The following is a 13339-nucleotide window of genomic DNA, read 5'->3' as shown; positions in this document are numbered from 1 at the left end:
ACAGGCCACAGGTTTTATAACAGGCCACTTTCATTCATATGGACTGCTTGAAATGAGTTTTGTAGACAAATATAAATCTTGCCTATACATTTGAGAATAAGGAAAAAGCTCCCAAAATAATTATTGTATGTGCTAATTATTGTATTGGATGTGCTGGCCTTGTCATAGCAAAATAATCTGATAAAGTTGCCAGAAAATTGAGTTATCTCACATAATGTTTTATGTCATTTAATTTTTTACTGTGTAAGTAAATAAATGAACATGCTTGAGTAGAATCAAATTAAATGAAGTGAGCTTATAACTGCATAGAAAAAAACAAAGATTAAAAAAAATAAAGAAAGGAAATAAACAGAACAGAAGTGTAATCTACAGTAGACTGATGATGTCAAGCATAAATCAGACATTTTCACAGAGCCTGTAAGCATAAAGCATGTTGTGCCACAGGTTTAATTGCTGCTAAACTTTTTACATCAATAGCTGTAATGCTACTCTGTACTGAGCCACTGTAATGCACATCTGTGGTAAGAACTGAAGAATTCTCACTCAGTATTATGGCTGTCTCTGCGATGGAAGACTTTAAAACATGTTCATCATTGTGATACTTAATCATACTGACAAATGTATGAGCTTTATGCTCTTCAGACAGCTGATAGCATTCAGTCACAGAGCTATAGTTAATGTCTGTAGGAAACGTTGACTCCAAGATGGTTTCTTCTTCTTCTTCATCATCAGTGTCCAAAAGCTCCATTTCAAACCAATTTGGATTCTTCAGCTGGTAATTTTTAAAAGCTTCAATAGCATCCCGAAGTCCTCGTCCTGATGGACAGTTGAAGTAATCATTCTCCCTAATGCCTTCAATGCACTTAATCTGTCCCGGCTCATGTTTTTCCATGTCCAGTATTCGGAAGTAAAGTTCTTCAAAGTGCTTCATGAGTTTGTACTTCACCACGACGTTGAATGGTGCTGGAACGTCATCCTCACTGCACACGTCATCAAAATAAGCCACCATGTACTTGTGGAAAGATGAAGCATGAACAAAATCTGGTATAATGAGGCTCAGAGCCGGCGTGAGCATGTCTCCTATGGGTGAACATTCATCCTCCTTCAGTCTCACTTTGTGCTCACCGCACATGGCCTTCCACTTGGCATGTACACCTGGAGAGCACAAGATCAGGACTTTATCTGAGGACTTGGAGATTCGTTCCCTTTGTATATCCAGCCACTGAATTCTGCCGATTGTGCTGAGCCAGGCGGAGTCCAGGAGATCTAGAGTGACGTCTGTGCCACATTTAGCCCTCATGAAGGCACATAACTTCAAGATGATTTCTTTGTACAGGGGGTGGTCCATAGAGTAGATGATGATGACCCTTTTAGGCTCGTGAATGGGATTCCACTCTAGTTTGCCCTTTGCACATGTTGAGCTGTCTGAGGAGGGTGTTTCTGTCAAAAGTTACGATTATTATTAAGATACAAAAGTTTTGGAACCTTCAAAATGTATTGAAATAATAAAGAGTGAGTGAAAGATTCAGCAAAACAATTGAAAACTACAGAACAATGTATATTACAATGTATAGCCTATATTTGACTTTTATTACACTATCGTTGCGATCAGGTACTCCTGGTAAGAGATGGGAAGTTGTTTGATGTCAATTGCATTTCAATAACTTGGATCAAGATAGTAATGTACCTTTTCTGCATTAATTTAAACTAGAAAAAAGGGGAATAAAGATGAATAAAAACTTTGGGCATTGGGTGTGTTTTTGGTTCAATTTATGCATGTAAATCGAATTGTTATAGCCTATAATTTATCATAATTGTACAATACTATTATATTTTGTACATGCAACGTTTGGCTTTTATTGTAAATGTATAGTTTTATCGTAAATGAAAAAGAAAATCATTCATTTAAAGAAATGCATGTTTCGTCTGCCATATTTTCTCACAGACAGACAGACCCCCAACTCAGACACTTGGGGTTTATTTTTTCTTGCATTTTTAAATACAAAACACAATCTGTGTCAGTCACCCCTAACGGACAATTTTGTTTATAGTGGAAGCATTCAGATACAATTTCTCAAATCCGTATTTCACGTGCACACATTTTTTGACTGGGTGAGCAGTCCAGACTGTATCTAATTACTAGAATAGAAAATATATATTTGAATCACGAAAGTCCATTAAAGTCAGCATATCTGCCTGCAATTTTGAGAGAAATGCAATCAACAATCAACAAATGATGCATACAGTCAAGTCTCCGCTCTACACTTTTTCTTTTTTCGCTACTTCTGTTTCATTGCAACTTTAAGTTATGTGCTTATTTATTTGATTGTTTTATTTGCACTGACCTTTATGTGAATCCTTGTTCTTCAAAAATACAATACAGCCAAAAATGCAAACAGCAGCTGCCAGTGAAGCCAACAACAGCCCCAGTGTCACCAAAATGATAAAAACAACAGGAGCACCTGGAAGAACTGACATTAAAATGTTAATAAAGACAATAGTCTACCAAATAAAACAAACTAGAGGTCAAATGAACCATACATTAAAACATTTGAATTGCTGTGTATCATAATTTGAATGCTGGCTAATTAAAAACACACAAGCAATTTATTGTTAATGTATAATACATACAGGGACAGATATCAAATTTCCTTCTGTATTCCAGACAGTTATTCATGCTTTGAACAGACAGTGGTAGAATCTGTTGAAAAGGGCATCTTTTAGTCATTTAGTGATATGAGAAAAATTATTAACAAAACATCCTCATACAACTGAACATTCTTAACAGTACTCACCACCAATTCCAAATTGCAGTGATTTATCCGACATGCTTCCAGCATGAAATTAACCTTCAGAAATGGCTCATTATCCTTAAAAACAGAATTAATTTAGCATTCACGCACATAATATTGTCTGTGCTTCCTATATTAATGCTATATATGATTATATATATTTATGATGGAACACACAACAGGTGGCACTGTGGAGTCTTTTAGATACTGAACATTAAAAGTACCTTTATGACAATGTGAAACGGTTCTGGTTGAAGGTCAGGACTGCAGATGGAGACTTTGTATTTGTCAGAGAACTCTTCTGGTTGAAATTCTATGGTTATCACCAAGTCACCCTTTTCTTTACCCTTTCGCACTGACCATTCTACCTTCGTATCCCAAATGCGCTCTAAAATTACAAATAGATTTACCTAACAACAGTTTGCTTTTTTTAAGAATTTGACACCACTTTACATCACTTCAGAATGATCCCAATAGGACAAGATTTTCCATGTTTCCAAAGCATGTTAAATCATTTTGGATTAAACGTCTGCTACATATCTAATCATCAAAACTCAACTGTATGATTGCGTTATTAATTCATTCTCACCTGGAACTGTGATGTTGGTTATTGTTTGATACCAAAGCCCTGTGTCTGGCTTTGGTAAATTAGTTACAAATACCTGGTATTTAAAGTCAGGGATGAGCACAATTCTGTCCAAAGAAAATGTCCACTAAAAAGATGAATGAAAGAGACAAAGCTGAAACAATGGTGTAAATAACACTGCATAGCACATTATAAAAAGCTTGCTTTTATCTGTAAATAAAGATTATTGAAGTATGTTTCTACTTCAATATTTCATGTTTAATTCAATGCGTTACTTGCTATTTTTTTGCATTAGTGAAATTTACTAGCAATTTCTGAGTGTAATTTTTTTTAGAGAACAATTTTTCAGTGGATATATGATTATATAAGCATTAATACTCTTACCCTGCCCAGCCCTGGGTTTGTTGTAGATAATAGTGTGTTACGGAAAATGTAACGAACACAAATGCTGTGATTTGTTGACATTTCAACCACAAGCACTTCAGTCCCTTTGAGAGTGAATATCCTCCCTGAGGAAAATAATTTAATTAAAAAAATGCTTTAAACAGATAACTACGCCGGCCATCTGTACAGGTTCTGTTAGAGGAAGTACATTTCCTGTCAAAAAGGCAATTTGATTGAAATGATTTGGTTATTTTTAAATAATTTATATTCTTGTGCACGTTATCATATGTCTTACCATCTGGTAACTGGCTCCATGTAATGTTTAGGACTGGTGCAAACTGTCCACTGTCATCCTTCTTGAATGCTACCTTTGCGGTTACAGCAGGAAAGCCTGGGGCATTGTACCGTGGCACCACCCAACCCTCATCTGAACAGTTACCTAAGACCAAAGAAATATTTGATGAACATATCTTTGATACAGTCATCTTTAAAAAATTCATATTACTGTCAATTTAAAGAAGACATCAACTTATACTTGCCTACATCAACCTTGCATTTTACTCCCTGTCAGAAAACAGCATAATTAAAAATTAACTTGTTTTTAAATGAATAACATTAATGTTAATGGATAAAAGGGAACAAACAGCATCTTTACCTTTTGAGAACATTCCATCGGAGGGAGTTCAATAAGATGCAGGGGTGAGATTTTCATTATGACACATGAAAGCAGAGAGAAAAGAGAGACAAAAATCACATCCATCGTATTTAATGTTTTCTCTTGTACTGCAACAGACATACGCTGCTTTATAAGTGATGTGACAGATCATCGAACATCCTCTCATGGCTTTCTTAGATTCTATCTGTACTTAGAGGAAACCAGGAGATCTGATAAAGGGGAGGAGCTGAGCCTGATGCACACGAAGATATAACACTTTTCTCACAAACATTATCTTTTTATTCAAGTCTATCTTAAAATCAAGTCCTTTAACTACACATGCAATGCATTCAACTAAAAAAGCTTCTATTCTCAGCCATTTGTCAAACTGTTATATTTAATGCTAAGTTGGATGTTAGACTCAAAGTTTTAAAAGCAATTTGGTTTTAAGATCTAAGATGACCTACTTGTTTCATTTTCTACTACTGAAACACAGGACTAGATAAATTTAAGTTATACTTCACCAGCAAACAATTCACATTTAAACAAATCCATTCATTACACACACACACACACACACACACACACACACACACATATATATATATATATATATATAATATAAAATAAATGCTATTTTTTTAGCTTTCCATTTGCCAAAAATCACACAAATAAAAAAAATGATCACAGTTTCCACGAAAATATACACTCTAAAAAATGTTAGCTCAAAAATAAAAAAAGAATTATTAACGCAAAAGTTTTTCATCCTATTTTTTTTTTAGCTCTGACAGCTTCTAATGAAATTATGTTCAACCAATAAACTACATTAAGTTAGAAGAACTCAATAATTTGTAACATAAACACATTTTTATATTGATTACTCAAAAAAAAAAAAAAAAGTTGTCTCCAACTAAGGGATTTGTGGGCCTGGAACCAATTTATATTTTCTTTTTTCTGTTTCTTAGCTCAAATCTACAGCCATCATAGCACATGCTAAATGTAACATATTTAGCATGTACATTTAATGAACAAGAGCAAGAATAAGATGTTACCTGTCACTAGCAGTTAGCTCAGAGTTGTGTTTACCTTCATGTGGTCTACTCTTCAGCACAATGGTAACCACAAAGACTTCAAAACAACAGAAACTCTTTTAAATGTCAAACATAACAGCATTACAGACTAACATGTTTTTCCCTTCATTTTCCCATTTCAGCATTTACTCTCCTTATCAAGTCTGATGCAAAGCATGCTGGGAACTAGAAATCCACTACCCAATTTCCAAAGTTAACAAAACAACTTAATTTTTTTAAAGAAATTCAATTAACGTAGAAATTTGAGTTTAAATTATGTACGATATTACATTAATGTAACGATCAACATTATTATGTCAACTGAACTCTACAAAACTATGTTTGCAACTTAAAACGTGTAATTAAATTAATAAATAAAAAAATTTAACTTGCAGGTCCCCTGAAACATTTTAAGATTTCACATTCAGCTTTGTATTTTAAAATACATTAAAATAGAACAATATTACTGCTTCAAATGAATGCAGCTATAGTGAGCATTAGAGACTTCTTTCAAACACACACACACACACACACAAACTCTTGAATGGTAGTATAAAAGGACTATAAAGAATAATAAATAATTGTTCCCAACAGCAAATGGCTCAGCAAAACGTATAAAAGTCAAAAATACTGGCAAAACAAATCACCTTATTACCACTAGAGGGCTAATGTCAGTTCAAAGAATTATATATATATATATATATATATATATATATATATATTTCTATATGTCTTCAAACAGCAGTTGTGTCTTCTTACATTCTAGTAAATTTTATTTTCATACAGAATTGTAACACCATCAGCCAGAGACTTTAAATACACCCCACAGAATCATGCTAGTTTTCATTACATATCACACTTTCATTACACTGCAAACTTCCACTAAAATGACTACACAAGGTCTGCTGATAACCACCACTACATGCCAGCAGTCAGCAGAGGATTTGAGAAGCGCTTGCAAAACCCCCGTCTCATTCTGTCACACAGTAAAAACTCATGGCACAGTATCATCACTGGAAGCTGTAATTAGTCACATGCTGGGCCTACATAACATATCAGCACACAAAGGTCAGCATCACTTTAATAAAATCTCATAAAAATACTACAGTGTCACATTGTCATTGAGCGCTTTATGCTATTATGTTCACATAAGTTGCTTTTTGTGGCCTAGAATGAGATTTAAGTGCTGCGCACTATAATTATACGACCTTGTTTGAATTATAATTAAAACCTTCAGACTTTTAGGACAGTGCTGTCAGTCCCTTCTAAACAAGTAAACATGAGTTACTATCTGCGCTCACCCCATTTGCACGGCACGCGGGCTCCATAGCCTTGAAGAACTCTGCTTTTATGGTCCTCAAACAGGCACGCAGGTTAATGAAAAGGCCAGTTAACTTTAGCATTTACGAGGAGAACATTTTATTACAATTGTGGAGTTAACAAATCATATATGTCAGCAAAATAATCTTATTTTATGAATGTACAAAGTTACAGTGCAATGAAATGAAACACTTTACTATAAGGTTCCATTAGATAACACTAGTTAATGAATTAACTAGCAATGAGCGATACATTTGTTATGGTATTTGTTAATCTTTGTTGACATTAGTGAATAAAAATGTCATTGTTAGTGCATGTTAATTAATGTAGTTATATAATGAGGGACCTTATTGTAAAGTGTTATCAGTTTAATTTTATCCTAATGCAGAAGTGGTTTTTTTTTTCCAGATAAGTCAAAATGAACATATCTGTAAATGAATCTTTAAAATGTTCATTACCAGCAGCGTTATATTTTAAGTTTGAATCATTTTGTAATATGTCCTTTTGCCATTTTTATTAGTTTTAGCTCTTTTATTAGTTTTAATAAAACTATAAACATTTACTTTTCATGTGTATTTATTTCTAGTTTACTTGATTTTGTAATTTTGTATGTATTTCAAGTTAATAAGTGGAGTGTATTAACTTAAACTTATTTCAGTAAGTTGCCAAAGCAACATTTAAAAAACAAAAAAAAAGGTTTTTAATCTAATATTTATTTCAGCTTAAACAAAAAAGTATTTTGAATCGTTTTAGTTTAAGTTAACCACAATAAGCCTGATTGCAAGTTACTACTCCTAGCACAACAGATAAAGAATTAAGTGCATGACCCCTGCACTAGTGTGTGTCATTTGGAAATGTGCATGTCCCTGTCCTGGAGGACATACACACCCCGCTCTGTGCAAATGCCATTGAGGAAGGTGGAGAACAAATTGCCCAGATATTTGCACACGTGAGTACAAGGGACGTAACAGGGGGTCTATTTTAGTGAGCCATTCACATGCAGGATTCAACACATAAATCCATCACGAAAAACATATAACGTTTATTCTTCTTCGACGGCACCACACAACTCATCCTGCCCTGATCGCCTCCTAGTTCAAGGTAAGTCCTGCAAGCATTCACAGCATGTTTACACCAAGTTTAATGGACCCACACATGTTGTCATAAATACTTAAGGATATTGGGTTTATTGCTAACATTTGAGGGAATTTGTATTGTATGGTCTGTTTATCGCTTGTAGATTTACAGCACACATTTGGACATTCAAAGATAATCATACCCACACCTTGTTGGAGGATGGATGCATGTTTAATGCATGCATGTACATCTTACATTCTCTTGTGTCACGACTGCGGCTCCCCGCAGGGATTAGCAAACACAGCGCCATGTATTTCCATAACAAGCTGCTTGTGTCAACTTTAAGGAATGTATGTTATGAAATACTGTACTGTAGCTGTTTCGCAGCTATCTTAGACATGGAGAAGTGTGGATACAAGATCCAACGTTCTTGACTTAGCCAGAGATTTGGCTCGCAGAACCAATTAGATCATGAAATCTGTTCTCAGATGGTTTGTCTTGCACTTAAGCACTCAAAAGTAAAAAAAAAAAATTGATGTATAATTCGCTCTGGTGAGAAATGAACAAGAAAACGCCTCTGAACTTGTGTCGGCTGAGCTCTGAACTTGTATGTTGAACTTTTGAACTCTGATGTTGCTTTTTTGGAAATCAAAAGCATAAAAGCTATCTTTTCCAAAAATTGAGTTCTGGCTGCCAATAATTAAATGTTGGGGTGAGGGGATTGGAAATAAAATGCATTAAAAAAAATTAACAGTGCATTTTTTTTTTTTTGTAGCAAAATGCTAAAAATATCCTGACAATTTAGTTCGAAATAACAGCTATCTTTTCCAAAACCTGAGTTCTAGCCAGGATCCGTATGAAAGCATTAGCATCGAGTGTAGTGAGTTCAAGGCTAGAGCTTGAAACTGGGCCATATAAAAGAATGGCAGCAATGTTCAAATTTAGCCAGACTGGGAACACTATCAGGCACAACAGGTACGAATGCAATGAATAGGTACGGATAGAGTGCTTGGCACTAGGGCTTTATATAAGCGGTCTTCTTTGATACGAGGGCCCCAAATTAAATCTTCCTCTACATTGTGACTCCTCCGCCTTTCAAATACTTGGCACTCGTCACCTTTCCAGACTATGTTCTATGTGTGGACTGTAAGAATGTTTCCTAGCGACGCAAATCTGACGCACAGATTCATACACACTGAATGATATCATCACCTGAAAAACATTTAGGATCACATTCATGGACTGCCTTTTTTCCATTTAATACAACATATAATGTTATCACATGTGTTTTTAAATTATTTTACAATTATAAAACATTTTTCTTTTCAGCGTCTATACAGAAAAAAAAATGTCTGAAGGGTAAGTATACTTTGACAGCCTTATTATTATTAAAATTGTAGCGTGGCTCTATTGATGTCTTTTGTTAATGCATTTTGGTGTTTCTTTTTTTTTCTTATCGCATTGCTCTGTGCTTCATCGTTATAGACCGGTAAGTTTTGGGAAGATATACCATAATTCATAAGTTATTCAAAAATAATTCGGAGAGAATAAATATGACTCGTATTGTTTTTCAGAAAAAATCTAAGTATACTGCCACAAGACGGCTGCTCTTAAAAGTAAGTTGTCTGTTTGTTTTTTAATAAAATACACTGTTTAATAAGTTATTTTTTAAAGACATTCATTCATATTAATATTAATAGCATAATACTTTTATTCAGCCAGGATGCTTTCAATTTATCAAAAGTGACAGTTAAGACATTTATAATATTACCAAATATCTAAATTTCATATTAGTTTTTCGCAAAAATATTAAGCAGCACAACTGTCTTCAACAATAACAAGATATGTTTCAGCAAATCAGCATATTAGAATGATTTCTGAAGGATCATGAAAACGCTGAAGACTGGAGTAATGATGCTGAAAATTCAGTTATGCATCACAAGAATAAATGACATTTTAAAATACATTCAACTAAAAAAATAGAATTTTTTCTGCACTGTTTTTACAGTAATTTGATCAAATAAATGCAGTCTTTGTGAGTATAACCTTCTGACCCCAAACGTTTCAACGGTATGTCATAATTTTAGTAATACTGATCTGGTTAGTGAACATATGAATATGAAAGGCAAGACTAGAATCCATGACGAAACAGCTGGCTGTGTTAGCAGTGTGCTGCGCTATGTGCTAATCTTCTGGAGCTTTATTACATATCAGTACTGTTATGTTGCAGAGCAAATTATTGAAGAAGGCCACGTCTATGCTGGCAGCTGAAAAAGAGCAGAATAAAAGAGAGAGGGATGAGGCTCTTAATGAGAGGGTTCCTCCTCTCAAACTATCTGGTCTGTCGGCACAGGAGCTCCAGGTATTTTCTTGAATACACATTTCTGCACAAGCAACATGCAGAAATAAATATGCAGTGTATTCATGAATGTCTTCAATGTTTGTTTTTTTTAAGGAACTTTGCAAAGAGCTTCACCGCAAGATTGATGTTGTTGATGAGGTTCGATACGATCTTGAAATTAAAGTGGCTAAAAATGAAAACGAGGTAATGGTTTTGTGATGCTTTGTGACCACTTTTACAAAGACAAACTAAAGATTAAGTAGTAGTTTATTCATTATTTTTTTACATTTTTTTATTTGAATTTTAGTTGATGTTTTGGTAGTTTTTGTACTTTTGCCAATTATTATTATTATTATTATTTGAATCTTTAATTATTTAGATTTCAGTTTTAGCCATTTTAGTACTTTCAACTTAAACGTATTTATTTCAGTTAGCTGTGGAGGCAACAGTTCTAATTTAAAGCTGCAGTCCGTAACTTTTTTGGGTTAAAAATTATCAGAAATCAATATTTGAGAAATTATATAACCAGCCAGTGTTCAAAACAATCACCTTACTTTAGCCCGATTCACAACGGTTAGCTTATAATAATGTTTTCTAATTTGAGTGGTATGGGTAGGTTTTCGCGGGAAATTCGAGCATGGCACTGCGTCATTACGTCACGTCTGTAAACATAAAGAAGTTGTCCCGGCTACTAGGCTCTCGCACGTGAGGATCCTGCAGGTGGAGGATCGTTTAGCCTTTTCTCGCAGCAGCTAAAATAATTAAATGTATAATTTTTATGGTGGATTTTAATACAGAAAGGATTATGTGTTTATGAAACACATTTGAATGAAATTAAATTATATTCCAGTTTAAAATGTGTTTCTGATTACAGATAGCCTGGTATTACACAATATTTGTATTTTAAAGAAAACCAGTTCGAAGGGAGCATAGTTTGCCTTTTGGGTTAAAAGAATTTCTTAATATGAAATTCAAACGGTATGACAATTAGATTAGACTGTAGAGAAATTGAAATTACTCGCTAATACAATACTCATAGTCATGTAATGCTGATGTTGTTCATATTAATAATTTGAGAATAAAGTATAACAATAATAATAATTTACATGGTTAGATGTGATATGAGCTAACTGATCGTTAGATTTAATCACCAATGGTAGCGCGATTTATTGTCATGCTTTTTTCCTCAGTTGGTCAGAACAAACATGGCTTGTTACTTACTTGTTCAGATGACAATATCCGGTGAAAATTCTTATTTGGGTCATATATTCCAGGACGTAGGCTAGAATCTGTGATTCCTAAATACAGTTTCCACACCGGTGCAGTGACTGATAGACTGACACACATGCTCCTCAAAACATCAGATTCATCCGCGCTGCAGCTGTGCCGGAGCACAACCCCACACACAGAAGATAATTCCGCACAGAGCTGCAATTCCAGGTTTTCAAACAGAGATGGCGACAAAGAGACAAAATTATGGACTGCAGCTTTAAGTTTTTATGGTTTTTAAGTTTTTAAAGTTTAAGTTTTTAAAGTTTTTTTTTTATCTAATATTTATATTGATTTTATTTAAGCTTTATTTCAATAATTGATTTTTTTTTCCCAATAATTACTTTTACAACACTTCTCTTAAATGAATAAATACAAAACTGACATCAAAACAATTGATTCAATAGTTACCATCATGGTGGTCCATTTCAGATCCAGTGTTTGACCCAGAAGATTTGGGAAATGAAGGGTGCAAAGCAACGAACCAAACTGAAGAGAGTTAAGAAGTCAAACGATGCCAAGCTCGATGCACTGACTGAATCCAAAATGTCATCAAAGGCAGATTTCAAAGCCAACCTGAAGACAGTAAAGAAAGAAGAGGAGAAGGTAATGCATTTTATCTGTTTTAGTCATTTGGCATAAATTTATTCATCATTTAAATAAATCAAATCTCATTCTAAACCTATATTTATATTTGTCCCATTTATAGAAAGAAGAAGTGACTGACTGGCGTAAGAATGTGGAGGCCATGTCTGGAATGGAGGGCAGGAAGAAGCTGTTTAATGCAGCACAATAAAAGCGTTACAAAGTAAACTTGTCACTTGACATCCAGCACATTTACCTACCAAGCTTGTTAATTCAAGGTTGACATTGTTTTCTACTTCTCTGTGACAAGAGACGAGAAGGCTTCTAACATAAATGGAAGCAAGAAAATCCAAACTGTACAAATTTGATAATAATGTCAATTAAACATACAGAAACTGTTTATAATGTGCATAGGTTTAAGTGTTTTTAGTAGGTGATCTTAGCACTTTGTTTGTCTTTACCAGTTGTCCTTTGCTGCAATTTGTGGACAGATTATGTGTTTCAATGCGTCTGAAACCAAATTTGATATTTTGTGTATGAAATGTTAAATATGAATAATAATACGCATGAAAATTATAATCAGACTGGAAATGAATCAAATTCAATGTTGTGAAATAGTGATGTTTAGGAATAAAAGATGTCAGATATTATAACACTTTCTATGCTACTGAAAGTAAAAACTGCAATGTAATGGCATTCCAAAATTAAATGACCCCATGCGACAAAGAAACACATTGTGTCACTGTGCAGTTCCCTTGCAAAACAAACGCTGTCTTTGAAATGCATTGGTTGTGTACCTTGCAAGTGCATAACTGCTTTTAAGTTACCACAGGCTTTGTGTATATTTACTCAAATTCAATGCGGCAGTGGTCTCGTTTATTTGAATTTCACACTATTTGGAAATCCATCGGAAACCTATGAGTGTAAAACATGAAGAGACAACATATACCTTCATGTTGTTCCATATTAAACTGCTGACTGAAGTTATTCAACTTTTATTCAAGCTAACTAGGCTCTGTGATCACTTTTCAGACTTACAGTAGAGGTCATTCAGCTATGGCTGACTTCAGCCTTACGAGCCTTTTCTGCCTTGTAGGGTCAAATAATGGGAAATGAAGAGTGACTGGCAGTGGACAATATGTGCAATTGTGTTTTGATGGTGCTGAGTAAAATGAGCCTCAGGGTGTAAGGCTTCAATCTATTTTAGTGAGCCACTCAGAGGAGGCCAAAGAGGCCATACAATTTGCCTGGGTTTTCTTG

At 34.3% G+C, this 13339-nt stretch overlaps 2 protein-coding genes across 3 annotated transcripts; one reads left to right on the top strand and one right to left on the bottom strand.

Moving 5' to 3' along the window:
• Nucleotides 1–213: 213 nt before the first annotated feature.
• On the bottom strand, nucleotides 214–11593 carry LOC306868527 (interleukin-17 receptor A). 2 transcript variants are annotated; one of them, XM_079414737.1, is made up of 10 exons: nucleotides 4418–4568; nucleotides 4302–4326; nucleotides 4058–4201; nucleotides 3763–3887; nucleotides 3382–3505; nucleotides 3017–3180; nucleotides 2796–2870; nucleotides 2632–2701; nucleotides 2346–2471; nucleotides 214–1440 (listed from the first exon to the last, which is right to left on the bottom strand). In XM_079414737.1, exons 1-10 carry the CDS (start codon nucleotides 4556–4558, stop codon nucleotides 407–409), a joined length of 2028 nt encoding a protein of 675 aa, XP_079270863.1. In that variant the 5' UTR covers nucleotides 4559–4568; the 3' UTR covers nucleotides 214–406. The 2 variants fall into 2 exon arrangements, with proteins under 2 accessions (XP_079270863.1, XP_079270864.1); XM_079414738.1 differs by lacking the exons at nucleotides 4302–4326; nucleotides 4418–4568 and adding an exon at nucleotides 11427–11593.
• On the top strand, nucleotides 7651–12802 carry LOC306868530 (troponin I, slow skeletal muscle-like). The gene is made up of 7 exons (XM_079414742.1): nucleotides 7651–7908; nucleotides 9214–9243; nucleotides 9459–9500; nucleotides 10115–10246; nucleotides 10340–10429; nucleotides 11927–12100; nucleotides 12204–12802. Exons 4-7 carry the CDS (start codon nucleotides 10142–10144, stop codon nucleotides 12288–12290), a joined length of 456 nt encoding a protein of 151 aa, XP_079270868.1. The 5' UTR covers nucleotides 7651–7908; nucleotides 9214–9243; nucleotides 9459–9500; nucleotides 10115–10141; the 3' UTR covers nucleotides 12291–12802.
• The last annotated feature ends 537 nt before the right edge of the window (nucleotides 12803–13339 follow it).

The sequence above is a fragment of the Barbus barbus genome, assembly GCF_936440315.1.
Source record: "Barbus barbus genome assembly, chromosome: 50".
Lineage (NCBI taxonomy): Eukaryota > Metazoa > Chordata > Actinopteri > Cypriniformes > Cyprinidae > Barbus > Barbus barbus.
This window is presented reverse-complemented; position numbering and strand designations above follow the sequence as displayed.